This window comes from Ovis canadensis, chromosome 16 (genome assembly GCF_042477335.2).
Source record: "Ovis canadensis isolate MfBH-ARS-UI-01 breed Bighorn chromosome 16, ARS-UI_OviCan_v2, whole genome shotgun sequence".
Lineage (NCBI taxonomy): Eukaryota > Metazoa > Chordata > Mammalia > Artiodactyla > Bovidae > Ovis > Ovis canadensis.
The window spans coordinates 22,895,774-22,916,721 of record NC_091260.1 but is presented as its reverse complement, the minus strand read 5'-3'; the positions used below and the strand labels follow the sequence as shown (position 1 = coordinate 22,916,721).

General features: G+C 39.2%; 1 protein-coding gene across 1 annotated transcript in view; it reads left to right on the top strand.

Annotated features, from left to right (window-relative positions):
- The window catches only part of MCCC2 (methylcrotonyl-CoA carboxylase subunit 2), a 79,541-nt gene extending 59,071 nt beyond the window's left edge, over positions 1–20,470 (top strand). The window contains exons 9-17 of the mRNA XM_069556236.1: positions 225–324; positions 436–531; positions 4,243–4,315; positions 7,437–7,513; positions 9,458–9,524; positions 11,918–12,074; positions 12,997–13,111; positions 14,871–14,956; positions 17,866–20,470. Of these exons, the coding sequence (XP_069412337.1) occupies positions 225–324; positions 436–531; positions 4,243–4,315; positions 7,437–7,513; positions 9,458–9,524; positions 11,918–12,074; positions 12,997–13,111; positions 14,871–14,956; positions 17,866–17,983 (889 nt within the window). The 3' untranslated portion in view covers positions 17,984–20,470. The remainder of the gene's footprint in view (positions 1–224; positions 325–435; positions 532–4,242; positions 4,316–7,436; positions 7,514–9,457; positions 9,525–11,917; positions 12,075–12,996; positions 13,112–14,870; positions 14,957–17,865) is intronic.
- The last annotated feature ends 478 nt before the right edge of the window (positions 20,471–20,948 follow it).

Sequence of the window (20,948 nt, the reverse complement as noted above, 5' to 3'; positions counted from 1 at the left end):
AGGTATATAACTTCTGGGTACCTCAGTTTTCCCTGTTTGTAAATCAAGATTAATAATACAGTTTTGCCATGGACATTATGAAGATCAAATTAGATGACAGCTATTAAAGTGTTTTAGAAGCAAAAAGATGTCATCCTTAGATGAGAGAAGATTCTTGGGGTTTAAGATATTTAATTATTTTCCTTTCCCCTGTTCTGATTGTTTTAGTGTGCTTTACTCTGTAGAAAGTCTGGAGTAAGTGACTACTACGCTTTGGATGATAAGCATGCTCTTCACTTAGCTAGGAAGATTGTGAGGAGTCTAAATTATCAGAAGAAAATGGATGTGAGTTGAATTTGTTGTTCTATTTTTTTATTTTTCCAATGCATTTTGGCTTATGTCACCTTGAAATAATATCTTTAAACAGGCTAATGTTGTTATTCTGTATTTCTGCAGGTTACCATTGAACCTTCTGAAGATCCTTTATTTCCTGCTGATGAATTGTATGGAATAGTTGGTGCCAACCTTAAGAGGAACTTTGATGTCCGAGAGGTGTGTAAAGTGGAACTGTGAGCTATAAGCTATGCTGTCATAGTTCAAGGCATGTGTTTAAACGTCGTGTGAGCTAGTAAGCTGTATGTATCCATTTTCAAAGCTCAAGTCTGTTTTATATATGGGACATAAAAGGGAAAGATATCTTACTAAAAGAAAAAAGGGGGAACACCTCTTAATTTTCAGCAAGTTTTCCCTGCACAATGCCTAAGCTTGCTTTGTTCATATTTAGTACTCTCTTCCTGTGGACATGAGGAAAGATGTAGGGCAACGTTATAATTTCCAGCTATTTCTTTTTTGGGTTCTTATTTCGGGAAATGGATGGAATGTCAGTAAGTTGTTGAAAGAAAAAACATACCCTTTTAGATCAATAGGACATGAACAAAGGATTAGACTTTTGATTACAGCTGAGGATGTTGCTATGGTTACAGATTGTCTTCCATGGTCTAGGTCAACAGTTTTTAGTGCTTGCATACAGCATGTAATCTTTTCTGACAGAATACTTTTTAAATTAGGAAATTGTCCTAATATCAGATTCTGTGCCTTTAATATTTTGTTATGTTTCCCCTTGACTATAAAACTGTTATGTACTAACTGTGAAAAATATAGAAAATACAGAAAAACAAAAATTGCTTGTAATTCCACCATCTAGAGAAAGCAGCCAATATTTTGGTATTTTGGCTTAATGTGTGTGTATACATTTTTATGTAGTTCCGATAGTATATACCTATATACTAGGAGTGGAAATCAATGCTTAAATTATAAACATTTCCCCATTATTTAAAAGTTCTTCATGAAACATTTTTTTGTAGCTAGGTCCTCATTCTTATACTAGTACTTGGTGACATGACAGGCACTCAGTAAATATATTTTTGGAAGAATTGATGAGTATAACATCCAACTTATGGATGTGAGTAATTATTTATTTAGGAAATACCCTATTATTGTTAGAGAGTCTTAAATCCTGGATTTTAATGGAGCTTCAACTGGTACTTCACTTTGGCAAGGTAACTTAGTTAACTATACGTTTTAAAATTAGGTTTTTGGTTTGATTTCTCAGTTAATTACAGGCATAGAGAAAAAAATGGTACGTATAGGGATTCTGTCCCTGAAAAATGAGTTGTTCTAACAGTCAAGTTTTCTAGATGGTTAAGGATTCATTCTTTCAAGCAGAATCACTTTTTTCATATATTTGACAGTATTTATTGCATGCTTTTTCTGTGAAGATATTATTTCAGGAACCAGGGGTAGAGAAATAAGCAAAACAGATGCAAATCCATGCCTTCATGGTAGTTCATCTTTTTTTTTTTTAAACAGTATTTCAATTTCATCTTAATTGGTATCTTTTTATAAATAGACCTCTGTCATCTTAAATTGTATCCTAGCTTCTTCATGTTCATCACTGTGATGATAATTTATTATATTTTTCTGTAATAGCAAATAAGCCTTGTTTGGAGATATTAGTATATGGAGCTGTGGGACAGCATTGGGATATTAACTGAAAAACCCAGTTCTGGTCCTTGCTTCCCTAGTCAGTGGTATTGGGATTGAACCTCTGAGCATTGATTTCCACTCCTACAAATAGGAATAATATCATGTGATATGTCTGCTTCCTAAAGTTTACTTCTTTGGGAAGATGAGTTAGTATATTTTATGTGGTTAAATCAGCTTCATCATAAAGCAAATAGAAGGGAGTTTCATGTTAAGTGGCCCCAGGTTTCTCTGACCTTGAGTGATTTTATTTTTGTATGAAAGAATGGTCAAAGTAAGTTATTCACTCATTTTTCAGCCTTTGCATCTTGTAAAATACGTCTTTGATTGACATGGTAAGCAGGGAAAAGGAAGTTTGAACTGGACTGAAAAATGACACATAGCATCTAAAATGGTTTCTGAAAAAATTTGGAGTATGCTTCATGTTTAGAACACTTTGAAATAGTCCTGATGTTTAATGCTGAGCACTGAGGATTATCTGGTAACTTTGATCTCTTATAGATTAATGACATGTATATATACACGTGTGTATGTAGGAACATCTGTCAGATTCAGAATCAATGAACCTTTATTGAAGACTTAATAACAGCTGCTTTTCAATGAGTGCCAGGCAGTGTGCTTTGTTATTAGCACTTAAGTATTATTATTATTAAACAGATGAGGAAACTGAGGTTTTGAGGATTTTAGGTAACCAGCCTATGACTCCAGTTTCTCAGTGGTGGAGCTGGGAGTCAGAGCTGGTTCTTCATCTCAGCATTATTTTCTTAGGTTCCTTTGTTACTAGTTCATCACATCTTCACAACTTTGTTCCGTTCCTGCAGAAGTGAGAACTGAGACTCAGAGGGGCTGATTGACTTACTCAAGGACCCACAAATGGCCCACAAATTATATGTGATAACTTAGGTTGGAGCCTAAGTCTTGTGACTCTAAGGCTAGACCTTTCTTTCTTTCTTCTTTTTCTTGTTTTAATATATTCTCTTAATTGAAGTATAGTTGATTTACAATGTGTTAGTTTCAGGTGTACAGTACAGTGATTCAGTTTTACATATATGTAAAATATACGTATATATGTGTGTGTATGTATATATACACACACACATATATTCTTTTTCAGATTCTTTGCCCTTTCAGTTCAGTTCACTTCAGTTGCTCAGTCGTGTCCAACTCTTTGCGACCCCATGAATCGCAGCACACCAGGCCTCCCTGTCCATCACCAACTCCCGGAGTTCACTCAGACTCAAGTCCATTGAGTCAGTGATGCCATCCAGCCATCTCATCCTCTGTTGTGCCCTTTAGGTTATTACAAAATATTGAGTATGTTTCCCTGTTCTATACAGTGGGTCCCTGCTTTCTGATTGAATCCCTGACCCTCAGCTAATACATTTGACAGCCCCTGAAGCTCTGAGTCCAGTAACCAGCCCTTGTAGTCTCTGCTTCTCTGCTTCTCAGCCCTTGTAGGATGCCATGTGGTTTAGTTCAGTTCAGTTGCTCATTTGTGTCTGACTCTTTGTGACCCCATGGACTGCAGCGTGCCAGCCTTCCCTGTCCATCACCAGCTCCTGGGGCTTCTTCAAGCTCACATCCGTGAGCTCGGGTCTGGTGATGCCATCCAACCATCTCATCCTCTGTCATCCCCTTCTCCTGCCTTCAGTCTTTCCCAGCATCAGGGTCTTTTCCAGTGAGTCAGTTCTTCCCATCAGATGGCCAAAGTATTGAGTTTCAGCTTCAGCATCAGTCCTTCAATGAATATTGAGGACTGACTTCCTTTAGGATGGACTGGTTGGATCTCCTTGCAGTCCAAGGGACTCTCAAGAATCTTCTCCAACACCACAGTTCAAAAGCATCAGTTCTTCGGCACTTAGCTTTCCTTATAGTCCAACTCTCACATCCATACATGACTACTGGAAAAATGATCGCCTTGACTAGATGGACCTTTATTAGCAAAGTAATGTCTCTGCTTTTTAATATGCTGTCTAGGTTGGTCTAGGTTGGCCATGTGGTACTGTTGCTTTTATAGTGAAGTGTAATATCAGGACTCAGAATGACTTCAGGGCATTAACCATACAAGTCGAGTGAAATTTTACTGAGATTTTCTGAACAGGGTGAAATTTTGCAAAAGTGACAGCTTCATTAAGAATTTGTTTTCCTTATGAATAACTTGAATGCACAAAGCCTTTTGTAATATAATTTCTCAGGGACATTGCTATTTTTTCCTCTTAGGTCATTGCTAGAATTGTGGATGGAAGCAGATTCAATGAGTTCAAAGCCTTGTATGGAGACACATTAGTTACAGGTATAAAGATGAAGAATTGAAAATGTGAACATTTTATGATGCTTTGAAGACAAATGATCTCTTGTCTCACGCCTCTAATGCGCTTGGCATGAGCTTTGTTATTTAGAGCAGTACAAATGTGCGACAGTATTCAAGAGGAAGTGTTTTGTAAGGATCATTTGTAGCTGAATGGTTTTATGGATCCAGAGTTTAAAATCACGAGGGCAAAATGCTATGGTCCAGGCCCTTATTCTGTGACTGTGTGGCTTTAGCTGTATAAAAAGATTCTTATCATCATAAAATTAACAGAAATATTTGTAGTTCTTTTTATTTCTCTGGATAGCTATAATTGTTTTGAAAATTTCAGCACGGTCTTCTTCACTCTTTAGTCTTCAATTCAACTGTGAAGTTTCATGTGATGTTTTAGTTTCCCAGAAAACTGTTGACTAAGTTAAACCTCACTGTCTCTGTGTAGATCTTATGTTGACCCACATAAATACTAGACTGAGAATACAGGACAGAATATCAAGTCTGAAAAAGCAAAATAAGAATACTTATAAAAGTTAATTCATTTACCTAAAGTGTTGTTTGTAGGCCTTTGAAAAAAAAATATTTGAAACTTAGATACCAGATCCATAATAATCTGTCTTGGACAAACAGCAAAACAAATTTGGGCATTTTATTTGGTCTTGCAGAAACTCCAAAATGTAGTTGTTAATCTGAAGGTAACATATCAGAGTAGAGAAAACAACTAGCTGCAAAAATCCAAATTGCAAATATACATTGAAGTTTAAGGATAAGTCACAGCACTTTCTTCTGGTCTGATTTATGAGCAAGAGAAGGGTTCATACTGGGAGTGGAATTTATGTGTTTGTATGTAGGTGTTTAAGTGATTAAGAGCCTTTTGTTTGATATATAGACAGGATTTGTCACCAAATAGTTCAGCATGTAACCCGCATTGTGCAGCAGTTTAAAACAAGTCAGAACTGTTTCAGCTTCTTTCTTGAAGATGGATGGGCTGTCTTTGTCATCTTTTTTTATGTATTTGCCCTGGACTTGCTAAAAGACTTATGGTTCCTTTGCCTCCTAAAATACCAGGGTTAAATCCACTTTCCTCCATTTCTTTTAGTCTGTATTGGAATTCAAATAAGGTTGAGGGGAGGGGAGGGGAGTGAGAGGAAGAAGAGAGGAAAGAGAGGTGGGGGGAGGAGGGAGGGAGTGAGCGAGGGAGGAGGGAGAGAGGATGAGGCAGGGAATGAGAGGCGAGGGGGCCTGAGGGAAGGGTGGTTTGAGAGGAAGTGGGGCAGTAAGAGATGGGGAGGGGAAATGAGAGGGGCAGGAGGGAGGGTGATGATTGCGGGTGTGAGAGGGTCGGGGCCCTGAGTGGGAGCAAGGAGGAACCAGGACAGATTTCTCCAAGGAGCTGGTGCTGTTGGCGGTCTTATAGCTTTCCTCTTGCCCCTGCGCTTAACCATAGGGCTTTTGTAGACATTTCACTGTTTTGTTTGACCCACAGGAATTTGGTGAAGATGTTCCCTTCATGGGTGGGTGACCCTAGTGTCGTGAGAGATGCACCCTACTCTGCAGAACTAAGGATGGATGGAAAGTCTAAATAGTTAACAGGGCAGAACACCTTCAGGGTTAGCACCTTACTGCTGAGACAGGGGCCAGATTCCCAGCTCTTTTTGTGGGACAGGCAAGGACTCAGAGTGGATTGCCAGAGCTCTGGGCAAGTTTGCCCCTCCCTGAACTGCCTCTGTAAAGAGGCAGTGCCTTTTAGGGTGTGCAGCGTAGGGTTTTGGCTGAGATTTTAGGTCTGAAAGACCAGAAGCAATATAGGTGACCGTCAAATCAGTGTTTCATTTTATCACATTAAAGACCTATCTGTTCACTTCAGTCACTCTGTTGTGTCCGGCTCTTTGCAGCCCCATGGACTGCAGCACGCCAGGCCTCCCTGTCCATCACCAACTCCTGGAGCTTGCTCAAACTCATGTCCATTGAGCAGGTGATGCCATCCAACTATCTTATTCTCTGTTGGTTATTCCTGAATAACCATTAGAATTTTTAAAAATAAGACAAAGCCAGAGAAAAGAACAAAAATAAGTCTTAAGGTTGACGTTCTCTCTTATCCATTCACTTTTTGAGCACCTGATTTTTGTTGGGCCCACTGCATTGGGGGTCTTAGCAGCAGACTGTCCAGCTTGAGGGTGGAGATGGAGCCTGGTCCAGGAACTGGTAGCATGCTTCCTGTGACTCACTCTAACAAGCACAGTTTGTTGATACTTGGCTTTCAAGTACTTGACACCTGTTTATAATCCAGTAGGTTTGGAAATGTCTCTAGTCACCTCCTTCACATTTACAAAATAGCATCCTAGAATCACCCAAAGTATCTGCGTCACAAAATAACAGGGTTCTCTTCACCATTTTTCTTCTCCCTTACTTCTGGTGTGTGTGTGTGTGTGTGCATGTGTGTGTAGTGGGTGTTTGGAGTGGTAGTGGAAGTCGTGGTGAGACAAAACCAAAACTTGTGAAAGGGAGGAAGAAAAAGATGCAAGCACAGAGAAAAGGAAAGTGGGGTGATACATGCTTCTAAGTTTACCTGTATTTCTTACCTTCAGCTCAGTTACCACCGGACTTGAGCGTTCCTGCTTTTTAAAAAGATTTGTCTTTGCTGAGTTTATCCCCTTTATTTCAAAGGGAATATCATTAACACAGGCAGTTTCAGGCAAGCTGGTCACTTGAAACTGGCTGGTGACTCTGGACATTGACCTTTTAAGGGATCCATGTCTCTGACTTGTTCTAGTTCAGAATACTCTCTGTGTGTGGGACGTAGATGCTCTTACATACGTGTTACGTGACTGAATGGATGACGCACTGACCCGATCATCTAACCAAACCAGTCGATCAGACAAGTGGATAATTTACTTTACATGTGACACAGCCCTTTCAAGAAAGCATAAATCCCAGCCTTTAGTGCTTTAGAAATAAATCGTGCCCTGAGCTGTTTTGTACCATAGATGAAATCTCTACATTTTAAACATTGATTTGAAATTAAACAATGTATAAATATGTCTGCTTGTGGTCAATTAAAAGCCCTCTCAAATACATACATCTTTTTTTCTTTTTTCAATTTTCTTTTGAGGATTTGCTAGAATATTTGGATACCCAGTCGGTATCGTTGGAAACAATGGAGTTCTCTTTTCTGAATCAGCAAAAAAGGCAAGTACTGTTAAAACTGTTCCAAGGTTTTCCTATTTTAATTTAGACATATCAAGTAATGAGTGAAAATTTACTGCATGAAAGCTTTCAAATATTTAACCAGATGCCTTAGCAGACAGGACACTGGGTGTGAGCGTGTGACCGTATGTGTGCATGCATGTTGGTTTGAAAGAGCTTTATGGAGGCTTACATAAACATGATGAACTGTCTTGAGCACTATTAAGATACAAATGATTGTTTTAGGAAAGTTCTAATACTTGAATTATAACTGCTATGTGTATATATTCGAAGAATATGGAAATACTTGTCTTGATAGTATTTCATGCACTTGAGGGATTCAACGATATTAATACTATTCTTATAGTTCTGAGACATCATCTGCTTTATTCTATCCTGTCATCATTTTAATCTGACTATATTTTCACTTTTTGGAAACAGGAAGATAGCGAGAAGTGTTACTGAAGCCCTGGTTTTAAGAGAGGAAATTAATGAATACCTTTTTGATTCAGTATTCATTTTCATACATCATTGTTTCAGATTTACCTAAACTTGGATAAGTGTAATTCATGTACTTACTTGATAAAATGTTTTCTTAAGAAAATAAAAATGTTTAGTGTTTTGTTTTTCCTCTTCATAAGGTAGGTGAATAATAAGGTGAAGCGTCTCTTACTGAGGCAGGTAGTAGGCAGTTAAGCACTTTCATACCTCAGTTAGGAAGAGTTTGTCTTTGGTGGAATGTTTTACCAGTAAAGTTGGTTTCTGGATTCTGTATTCATTGTCATTTCCCCACTGTGATTATATGATGAAAGTAAAGTAAAAATAAAGAACAGAAAAGTCAGCTAGACTCTTTACCAGAAACAACCTTGGGTAGCATGTGATTATATTCCTTAGTTGTTTTTTTTTTTAATTCCCTCTCTTTAAAAACCAAAAACCAAAAACCAGAATGGGTACTGCCATGTATAGAGAGATTTTGCTTGCTTTCATTTAATAATACGTATAGTGAGTATTTCCTAAAATACTAAATATTCCTAATACACTGACTTTAAATGACTGTATAATATGCATATTTCAATAGAGGATATGTCAGACCAGGGTCAGCAAACTCCACCTCGTTTTATTTGCTGGCTTGTCACAGATAAGCCCAGGAGAAGAGCTGTGTTTGGCTCCAGTCTGACGTTTCATTTGTTGAAGTTAAGCCAAACAAGTCTGTGTGATTTCTTCATCCTCGTATTTGAGGTTGAGCAATTGCTTTGCCATCTTGTACTTGCCAAGGCATTTTCAGCTAAGTTAAGGGCATCTGTGAATAGAGAGTAAAATATGAAACAAATGGTTTAATTGTTCTTTTACTCATATAAGCTTTATAAAAATAGGGAAAGGAATATTTTTGTGTCATTAACTAATTTCCGTAGCTTAAGGTTAAAGGGTCTCTAGCACGTATCTAAAATCCCATTTATTTGAAACACGTTGGTAGGAAAGATATATTTTACTATAATCTTGGTGCATGAAAGAATTTCAGATGATCATCAAAACATAGATATCCCAGAAGGATTTATATTCTATCCTTTTAAAAGTGGAGAACCAGAGAATGCCTTATGGTGAGACACAGAAATTCTCATTGACAAGCAGTTCTTTCTTCCCTGTTCCTTAAATTTTCCTTGTTGTTGGCATGTTAGTGATTGGTGTCATCTTTGACACAGGAGTTGTGCTATGGCTGTATGCCAGTGATCAGACAGGTACCTGGACAACACAGGCTCCGTGCAAACCACAGTCAAGTGTTCCATTGACAGTGGGTCTGCACTGTGCTATTACCGTTACTGTTATCGTAAGGTCAGACTAGCCAAGCAGAGGGTACTCTTGCTTTGACCCCAGTGTGGTGTTTGCAGGACTCATGGTGATTACAGATTTGTTAACCTCTTCTGAAAAGATTTTTTTATTTGGTTATAGGGGGCTCATTTTATCCAGTTATGCTGCCAAAGGAATATTCCTCTGCTCTTCCTTCAAAATATTACTGGTAAGAAAACAGTTTCACCAGTTTGGTTGCATTTATTTCAGAGCTGCACTGTTCAATATGTCTCATGTATTGGGCAGTGCCAACGCAGAACACTTCCCTCATAACAGAAAACTTGATTGGACTTGCGCTCTCAAGATTATCTTCGAAGGTTACTGCTTCATGAATCTTAAAGATTTGGAGGAGTTAATGCATATTTTTTAGCCAGGCAGTTTTTGAGTTTCATGCACCACGTTCGAGTGACCTCCTTTTACTCCTGCGTATCTGCACCCACCCACCCACCCAGAAAGCAGCAGTATTCTGGGCCAGTTCCACTGTCATCAGTGGCAGAGGATGTTGTCTGACCCCTGGTCTCTTTCCCGTACTTTGTTGCCCTTAAAAGATTTCAAGCAATGCTCTGGTCCTCCTTTTCCCCGTCTTTCATTGTGTTATTCTCCCTGAAGCAACATCTTCTTTAAATGGACACGTACATCCTGAACCAAAGTCTGGAATTGGAGTTTTGACTCCAAAGAACAACATGACCGATGTCACCTGTCCAATTTCATGATCCATGGATCATCCTAATGTGATGGATAAAATGATTTTTTAAGGGCTCTTATGATTCTGGAGTTCTTTTTCCTGGAATTTTCTGACTTTCCTATTTATACTTATTGTGTGTTGCCTGGTGTTTGACATATAGGAAGCACTCTAATATGTAGCTGAGCTGAAAACTTTTTCTACCTCTAAGTCATGCATGGTTATCTCAGGTTCAAAGGAAGGAGAGGTCCCTGAATTAGTTGCTGGGATCAGGCATGCCTTTGTGAGAAGGAGTTTGGCCTTTGACAGTTAGCCGGGCTTTACACGGTGCTGGTACTAAAACATCTTCATCTGGTGCTGTTCTTGTTGAAGGTTCTTGGTTAGATGACTCTTGAGAGAAGTTGTATCCAGCTGCGGCCGGAGAGGACCCTGTGTGGCAGACCTTCTAAGAGCTCATGTAAAAGTCTTCTGAAGCTTTGCTAGGCCAGAGACCTTGTTTCTAATAATGATTCATGGTTTATTAACCACCAGTAAGTTAAACTGTGTGCTTGGAAGATTCCTACATTTTTGTTGTATTTTATTTTTAGGTGTGTTGGGGACAGAGAGTGGAGTTTGGTTTACAACACTGTATTTGAGGGGCCTGTGGGACATCCATCTGGAGATACGTGGTGGGCAGTTGAACGGTCTTGAGCACAGAAGCTGTATTAGCTGGAGGGGAACATGGAGACGTCCATGGAGATGGGACTTAAAGCTGTGGGAATAGAAAACACCCAGGGAGAAGAGAAAGGGACAATCTTTGAGTCTTCCAAGAGATAAGAGTAAAGAAGGCAGCATGATTATGCTGTTCTTTATGGTGAAAGAAAGAAGGGTCAGAGAAAGCCAGGTGAAATGGCTTGTCTTCTTTTTCAAGGTAAAATCATTCACAGGGACTAGCAGGGCAGTGGAGTGGTGGGTAGGGGGTAAGAACTTTTAAAGAGTCGGTATTTGAGATAGCTATTCTGGAAATGTTACAGGGAGTCAAGATAAAATGGATAAAGGAGTTTCTGAGCTGTTCTGAGGGCCCAGTTCAGAGGGGTGGGGTGGGTAACCAGAGGAAGCAGATGGTGCCTGGTGAGGGCAAGGGTTATTGTAGCCACAGCAAGTACAGGTGATCCAGAAAAAGTGGTTTAATTGAATTACTCAGTGCAGATGTGCAAAGCAAGAACAGCAACTATCAAGTAGGCATGTGAATCTGCTTTATGGGGAGGGAGACAGATGAAGCCTGACTTGGTGTCTGTAAGGTGAAGAGGAAAAGGATCCCAAGGCCTGGAAGGCCCAGTGAGGCTGCAGATCAGTTTTAACAGAGCTGGGAGCTTGGAGAAGTAGAAGGATCCCGTAATGATGAGAATTCTTTTATCTTGCTATTGAGTCACTGACAGGGACTCTGAGCATCTCTCTGAAACATTAATTTTATTTCCTCAAAGTTCAGAAGGAATAATCTGTATTGTGAACCAGATCCGTGAGCCCTGAAACCCACAGTTTCACAGTTGGACTTGCCCCAGTACTTTTCCCTTAACTTGCCTCATCTTGCTCTTTCCTCACCAAGCTGTAGTTTTGAGATTAATTTCTTGAAGATATGTGGCATTGTTATCTTGTCTGAAGATCTCTGTGTGTATCCAGATGAAACATGTAAGTAATTTTTAAAATGATTAGAGAAAATTTTATTTTACCCTTAAAAGTAAATTTTTGGGGGGCGTATTTCACATATAAATATTTTATTAGGGTGAGAGACCACTGGTAAAATATATATAGCTTGACAAGATGTCCTTCCAGTACCTTGGTGAAGATGACTGCACATTAATCTCATCACCCTGAGGCTCTCTTTCTGTTCTTTCCTGTAGGATTTATGGTTGGTCGAGACTATGAAGCTGAAGGAATTGCCAAGGATGGTGCCAAGATGGTGACTGCCGTAGCCTGTGCCAGTGTGCCGAAGATAACTGTCATCATTGGGGGATCTTATGGGGCTGGAAACTACGGCATGTGTGGCAGGGCCTATAGGTAGGTGGTTGCCATGACTTCCTCTGAAGGAATGAATCATACTTCAGGTATAATTATGAATGGTAGGTTTATTTCAAGTTTATTTGAAACATAGAATGGTATTCACAAATCCCATTCAATTAGGCCATAATTTGCATCCTCTGGAGGGGTGAAATGAAGTTTAATGCTAAAAGTACCACTTTGAAGAAAGCCAAAGTGGGAATTAAGAAATATTTTGAGATGGCTGATAATGAAAATACTATATATCGTATCATAACCTGTGTGATGCAGCTAAAGTCTTGTTTTGAAGAAGGTGTGTAGACTTTATATATATATATATATATATATATATATATATATATATATATATGTACTGGAAAAGAGGTCAGGCTGAAAATCACTGAGCCAAGCAGCTAGCCCAAGAAGTTCAAAGAAGAGCAGGATATTAAAACAAGAAAAATAGAGACAGAACATAATAAAGCACAAGCATTGTAAAGATAGAAGAATCAGGAAAGCCCCAAGTTGCTATGTTTAAAAGGGTTACAAACTCGAGAGTCCCCAGTTAAAACTAAAAAATAAAGGGAGAAGGCAATGTATCGCCAATTTTAGGAATGGAGAATAGCATATAACCATACATAATAAGAAGATCTTTTGAATACATTTTTGCCCAGTAAATTTGGATAAAATGGAAAAATATAATTCATCAAAACAGACATTAGAATCCCCTGGAGAACTTAGAAATTCTACCATGCTGAAGCCCCACTGCTGGAGATTAATCTGCGGTAGGTTCTGGGCATTATTTTTGTTTTTCTTAATCTTCAGATAATCATTGCATGCAACCAGAATGAAGGACCGCTAATTTAAAAGGTAAACGTGAGCCTCTGAAAATCTCTGTGTCATACAGTGAGTTCATTTGATCATTCTTTCATTTCTCCTTGCATAGCCCAAGGTTTCTCTACTTGTGGCCAAATGCTCGCATCTCAGTGATGGGAGGAGAGCAGGCAGCTAACGTGTTGGCGACCGTGGCAAAGGACCAACGAGCCCGGGAAGGGAAGCAGGTAAAGTGCGGCCTGAGGCTCACCAGGCGCTGGAGCGGGAGCAGCACACCCAGAACCCTCCAGGTTCACAGGCACGGTTCCAGCATGCAGGGCCTGGCTCTATCTAGAAGACGCTGGCCTGGAAGTTGCTTTAGCAGCTCAGACCTCCACATTCTCCATCTCTTTTTAAAGCCCTTTCATTTGAAGTAACTTCTTGTAGTAATTTATACATTTTTAAGAATGTCTAAGAAAACACTTCAGAAACTCTTGTCTGTGAGTGCCTGAGGCATAAAGATGTTTGATTCTTAGTTATTTGCAGTGAAAGAGATTTAAATAAACCTGACTTACGTCTTTGGTTTTATGAACTAAAGCCGCAGAATTTTGTTTCCTATTTTACTTGTAGATTGTTGTTAAGGATACCTTGAGTGTGAGGCCCTGTCATATAATGAGAATTGAATACCATTATTACACTGTGAAAGTATCAAAGAAGAAGGCTGGAAAGGGCCCCGGAAGCTTAACGAAAGGCAGATCAGCAAATGACTGTTTGAGATGGAGTCTTCTGTTTGTGTCTGTTAGAGATTCATCTGAAATTTTACATTGTAATTTATTATAACTTACAACTATTTCATGATTGGTGAATGCTCCTGAAGTTGCTTGGGTGCACTGTTTCGTCATAGTAAGGCATAGCGTAGAGAAGGCCCTGCCTTTTTAAGCTCTCAGTTCTGTCATTTAGAGATTGATCATCTGGTCAACTGCCTAGTGTGTAGCGTGAGGATAGTATAAAGCCAGAGGTGGTTCCTGTCTCCCTGAATGCATCTCATCCATGCCTCTCATCCCAAGTGACAGGAATTCTGTGGAACTGAGGTTTCAGATTCACTTTAGTGCTGACTAGTATCCAAGCAAAAGGAAAGCCTCACGTTTGTGTGTGCAGAGGGGCATGTGTGTGCAGTGGGGTCTATGAAGTTCTACCTGATGTTTTGAAGACATGTCTTAAATGCTAGCCCAGCACAGTGATACCTTATTAAATAGTTATTTGATTAATTTGGTATACAGATATATGAATTCATCTATTTTTATGTGTTAAAGGAAAGTGTAGGATTTTAGTGGTTTTCCCTTTAAATTCTTGAGTTATAAATGACATTAGCCAATGAAAGTACATAAGAAAGCTTGGATTTATTTGAAAAAATAATCTTTAAGTTGAAAATACTTTTCAGGATTGCAAAATTAATTTGCATAGAGTTTGCAGTCAATTATCACTTGTTTCTGGCAATATGGATGGGCCAGCCCGTAAGTGTTAGAGAAAAATCTCAGCTATCTGGGAAGTTGCAGAGGTTATTTAAAATGTGGTTTATTGTCTTATCCCTTTAAACTTTAAAATCTTTAAAATTTTGGCTGTTTTGATTGAAAATCCCACTTCTCCACCTCCTTAAACAGAAGCTGTTAAATGTAATATAGCCCTTTTGTTATGTTGTATAATTCACATCCAGTTGCTCTACCCTGCTGAAATATGTGATAACCTTGGTGTTGACCTTATGTTAAGCAACTTCAGGATGTTGGCTCTGATGAAGGAGATGTAACAGTGCACTAATTTATTAGATACTCACATCTCAGGTGAGATCATATATGTTAAAGCATCACATGTAATCTACACCTCACTGTTCAGATGTTGGTTGTAACATTGTCATTCATGAAATCTGTTGCCCCATTTTCCCTTGAGATGCTCTTGAGTGGATCCATGTTCCCCTGCAAGAGGACTTACTCATGGTCCCTTTTCTTTCAGTTCTCCAGTGCTGATGAAGCAGCTTTAAAAGAGCCCATCATTAAGAGGTTTGAAGAGGAAGGAAACCCTTACTATTCCAGTGCAAGGTGGGAGCCAGAGAATAACTAACTCTTTGATGGACAGATCTTGACAGTCAGAGCAATAGCTTTATGAGATCTGAGCAGTTGGCATCATCCAGCCCTTGTGGGAAGCAAAAAATAATTTTTGGACACAATTTTGTACTGTTGTTTCTCTAATGGCAATGCCTGGTGCTGAAATGCTGGCTCTTCTTCCAGGCTGGACTTTGGATCCATCCCTATTGGTCTGACCCTGCCACTCCCCCCGCCTCTTCCCTTAGTCCACTCCTAATTGAGTAGTCCAAGGCCTGGACCGCACTGGGGCCAGAAGTGGATCACACTGGGGCTGGGAAGTTGAGTTAAAATCCTGGCTGTGTCACTTTCAGGAGTTAGTTCTGCAATAATTTTAGCTTAGACACATGAATCCCAGTCATTCCCCTCTCCGGTTATTTGCTTTTACCCCATTTAAACATGAAAATGGTCAGACACTCAGTGACACTTCTTAACAAGTGAGCCTGCTGCATCAGAAGGTGATTATTCACAGCCAGGGTCCACGTGTTGACATTAAGCAATTACCTCACATACCACTGTGGTTCTTATTCTGTTTGTTTCTTATACCACTTAAATGAGGTAATAAATTATCCCAGCTGTCCCCACTGGAGATATGTGTGTGCTTTCAGACCTCTTTTTCAACAACTTTAATGTTCTGCATTCCAAACAATAATTTAAGCTTCATGTCTTCCTTTTATCCTTTGGGCATATGGGAAAAAGAAAATAACTATTTGTGTCTTTTAAAATTAGATTATGCTGTGATTTGTGTCATTTACTGGAGAAAGGAAAATCGAAAGGTAGAATCCATGTCAGTCACTTGAATGCATCTTTTGTGGCAGACTCTGCTGCTGATGTTGGAGGGCTGCAAAGGCTGAACATACTTATCTCCCAGAGCATCATTAGTTTCAAATTTTAAATTAATACCATTTGGGATTTTTGAAAAACCTTTTTCTCTTCTTGTTAATATGTATTTCTGAAAGCAAATGTCCAAGTGTGTTTTGTTGTGGCAGGTCATTGACTCACTTAATTAAGAACAGGATATTTTATATAGTCTTTGGTTTGAGAAATTGTATGTTCTTTTTAACCCTCACTGAAACAGGCTTACGTAGTAGCCAGTAGAAACAAAGAGGGAATAGAAAATCATATAAAAAGTTAAAGAGAAAATATACATTATAAGCTCACCTATAACTTTGTTTTTACATAAGACTTTGAAATTTACAAGGACAGTTGGAATATTAAATTTTGAAAAATAGCATATTTTGTGTGAGCCATTAATTTGTTTTCCAGCCCTAGCTAGACTGAATCCCTTATTATTTTCATACTTAACATTATTATTATTATTAATGGATTATATTCAAGACAGGAGAGCGTATGGCCCAGTTAGACTTATCTCTGGGATTTAATATTGAAGACTAAAGTTTTTCTATTAATTTATAGATGTTTGATCTGTTAAAACAGTTGGTGGCATGGATATACCACCTTTGTTTCAAAGATGAAAGGATTTTCAAGCCAGTTTATGGCACTTTCCTTCAGTTGGATAAATCTCAGTTTACTAATAAATTTCCTCATCTGTTTAGGCTTTAATGTGGCTAGATGTGTCTTTTCAGAGAGCTCTGTCATCATCTGCGCTGTAACCTCCTGTGTTTTTCTTATCCTTACATGTTACCTGTACAGCATGCCAATTTTCTTCTTCTCAGTTGTTTTTATATCCCAACTTATCCAGACATTTGATTAAGGACCTCCTACCTGGAGCAACCTTGATATCATTGTGCTTGCTATATTACTCAGCTGTAAGTTCCAAAAGGGGCTTCCCAGGTGGTGGAGTGGCAAAGAATCCGCCTGCTGATGCAGGAGATGCGGGTTCAATCCCTGGTTCGGGAAGATCCCCTGGAGAAGGAAATGGCAACCCACTCCAGTATTCTTGCCTGGAGAATTCCATGGACAGAGGAGCCTGGTGAGGGGCTACAGTCCATGTTGTTGCTAAGAGTTGGACATGACTGGGCACACAGGCATGTAGGCTTCGGAGGGAGTGTATAGTCAATTGAACAGGTTACAAAAATAATTTTTTTATTGCTTGTTGATACTTTAGGGTACTTATTATGAATGTTTTATGAGCAAAGATTTGACTCATGGTCTGTCAATGTAAGCATGGTTTAATAGTTGATGCTATGTCTAGATACTGAAGGCAGTTTGTTTACAAAAAGCAAAACTGACACCCACTAATGACCTTTAAAAAATATTATTTCTTATTCATTTTTCTGTATAAATATGAGGTTGTCCATGAATAGCAAACTAAGATATCTACTTGTAAATTTTTTTTCTGAAATCAGTTTAAAACCATTACTTGCTTTTCCTATTGTAGCAAAAAATAAAGAACTACATATAAAGATATTTACTTTATTAATAAAATGGACTGAAGTCTATTAATAATTTTCATAGTTTCTTAGGAGTTTGGGGGACTATACGTTTTTCAGTGGGGACTTTGGTTGGAGACTCTTACCTTGGTTTATATGGATCTCCATAATAATAGCAGTAATATATCATTTTGGTTTGTATGCTTGTGTGGGCAGAGGAGGGATGAGAAAGCTTTTCATGAAATAAAAGTATTTTAAAACCAGGGTTTATTCTGAGGTTCCTTGTAGTAAGCTGCTCCTAAAGCCGCAAGTTCAACTTGACATTCTGTGGGGACTGAGACAAGTCGTTTTTCTTTCCTTCCTCTCTCCTGTTCTTGATCATGGTTGCTATTGTGAGATTATAATACACAGAAGCTCATCAGGGGATCCATATATTACCTGCAGAAAGACCTCCTTGGCACTTTGAGGCGTTGTGAGTATAACTGGGTGTTTGGGGCAGGATTCACAATCACTCATTTTTTGGTCTTTTTTCAGGCTGTGGGATGATGGGATTATCGATCCAGTGGACACCAGGCTGGTCCTGGGTCTCAGCCTTAGTGCTGCCCTCAACGCACCCATCCAGAAAACTAACTTCGGCATCTTGAGGATGTGATTGGAATATAAAGCATCTTCTATTGGACGTGTACTGAAATTTAGTATATTTGTAGCCTTAAAATTTTAGACTTTTTTAACATGTCGCTATTAATAGTAAGTGTTTTCTTAACACAGTGCATTGTACTTTTCTACCTTTAAAAAAAAATCAGTGAAGATATTTATCTGATGAAATGCCATTCCTTGTAAATTCTCTTAGAAAAAGCTTTCTATGGCTCAACTCCGCCATGCTTAGAAGGAAGGAAATAATTAGCGTTATCCTTTCTAAGCCCTAAGAAGTATGAGTTCTGTTACCTGTAAATTCCAGGTATTATTGAGATATTTTAAACAGAAAATTGTATTTCCACTGAAGTGATTGCTTTGCCAATTATGCATGGTGATATGTTAATGTACTTTTTAAAAAAAGCATCTATTACTTTCCCCTCCAGCCACCGTCCTCCTCTTCTCCACAGCATTGGACTTCTCGCCGTCTGCACCCTAGGTTCTGTTTTCCTACCCATTCTCGCCTCACCCTCTCACTTTCTGGTTTCTGCTGTCAGCAGCCCTCCTCTCCAAGGTCACCACTGACTGCCATGTTCCCGAAACCAGTGGGTCTTTTTCCAGCTTTACCTGACTCAATTCCCTGGGGCATTCACATGGGTCAGACACTTCCTTCCCGCAGCGCTGTTCGAGCTTCCACGCTGTAACCTACCGGCCTCCTTGCTGGTCCCCGTTCAGTTTCCTTTGCAGGCCCCGCTTCCTCTGCTCTTTCCTCCTTTCCTTCACCGTTTGTCTTGATTTTTCATTAGCAATATGTGAATACATTCTTACTCTAAAAGATACAAATAGCACAAAAGTGTCTCTTTTTTTCTTTTAATTGTGGCAAAATATACCTAACATAAAGTTTACCATTTTAACCATTTTTAAGTGTGCGGTTCTGTGATGTTAAGCACATCACGTTGTTGGTAATCATCACCACCATCCATCTCCAGCACTTTTCATCATCCCAAATTGAAGCTCTGTTATTAAATAATAACTCCCATTCCCTCTTCTCCCTGCCTCTGGCACATTTCCTTTTTCTTTTTTTAAACTGAGATATAATTGAATATAACATATTAATTTCAGGTGTACAACATAATGATGGGATATTTCTGTACACTACAAAATGATCACCAAAATAAGTCTAATCATCATCCATCATCATGAACAGTTACGAAATTTTTTCTGTTTTTTTTCTTGTGAAGAGGACTTTTAAGATTTACTTGTTTAACAAATTTCAAATATGCAATACAGCATTATTAACTGTAGTCCCCATGCTGTACATTGCATCCCCAGGACTTATGTATTTTATAGCTGGACCTATGTTACCTTTTGACCCTCTTCAGTCATTTTGTCCACCCTCACCCCTCTCCCCTCTCACAAACACTAATCAGTTCTGTATAAGCTTGTTTTGTTGTTTAGATTCCACGTATCAGTTAGATATGGCGTTCCTCTTTCTCTGATTTATTTCACTTAGCATAGTGGACCTCAGGGTCCACTCATCTTGTTGCAGATGGCAAGATTTTATTCTTTTTATGGCTGAATATTATTCTTCCTCATTCTTAAATGTGTGTGCTTTTCATGGCTTCATTTATGCTGTCTGGCCATTTCAGCCCTTCTTATGGCTTTAGTTACTGTCTAAATGGGGATGATTCCTATGTTGACAGTTCTTAACACAGCTCTCCCCTGAGCTCCAGACCTCTGTGTCAGACAGGTTTAGGGAACCTCAGAATTCAATCCTCATGTTCAATTGATTTTGCCTCTGACCATCTCTTGAATTCTTCAACTACTTTTGCCCTTCAGTGCAGAGCTTAAAAGGAGTCTACCTGCACCCAGTCTTACCTATCTCTGCCTCACTCTGGAATTAGAATGGCCATGCTAAGGCGCACATCTGTCCCGTTGCTTCGCATCTTTCACTGGTTCCCTTAGAAGTGCCAAACCCCTAATGCCCTCCATGGGTCTTGATCGTCACTTCTTAAGTCTCATCTCCTTGACTCCTCTTTTCACATTGGGTACGCCTCCCATTCTAGACTTTTTATAATTCCTTGAACCTAAAAAGTCCTTCCCCTCTTAGAGTCTGTGAGGTTCTCTCTGCCTGAACTCTTCTCCCTTCTACTTAAACACTTATCTTTTTATCTCTGTGGTTTCCCTGGGTTGGGTTAGACACCTGTTATGTGCTCTTGTAGAACACCATTTTCTTCCTCTGACTTAATGTGTTTATAAGAAATATAAGCATTAAAAAAAAATATATATATATATATATATTGCCCTCCCGTTAGAATGTAAGCTCTGTGAGAGCAGGGATCCTCCTGCTTGACCTGTGTCCCCAATGCCTGGCACTAGTAGGTGCCCAGATATGTGTCAAATGGATGAAAAGTTCGTATTTTAGTTGTATTTAAAATGAAGTGATTGATTATATGATCTGATACTACTATGAAATGCTTTCCTAATAAAGTTAATATTTCAAACATTTGTACGTGATGTTCAGTTTAGGCTGCATTGGGTATCTGAAGTCAGTTTAGTTCTTTGAGATGTGTACAGATAGAAGATCACAATTCAGAGGTAAGTTGCATTTTCAGATGAATGTTTTGAGGAGGTCCTGTGAAGGAGGAGACTGCCAGTTGACCCATGACCTCAAACGGGACAATCATTGGCTCCTTCCCACTCCCCCGACTGCCCACCATTCCCATAGTTTGCCGAAAGCAGCGTGGAGAAAGTAAGATGTTGCCGAGGCCATCTGGCCTAAATACATGAACTGAACTCAGATAAGCACTCTATATAATAACTTCTAAGATTCTGGTGAGAGAGCCGGTGGGAGACTCTCTCCTGGTATGGCCCCGCCACCACCCTGGTCTGTGAGTTCCCTGCCTTAAACCTGCCTCTTCCCAGTGGCTGCATCTCCTCCTCTCTCCTTGCCCTCTAAAGGAAAGGAAACCAGCAAAGGAACA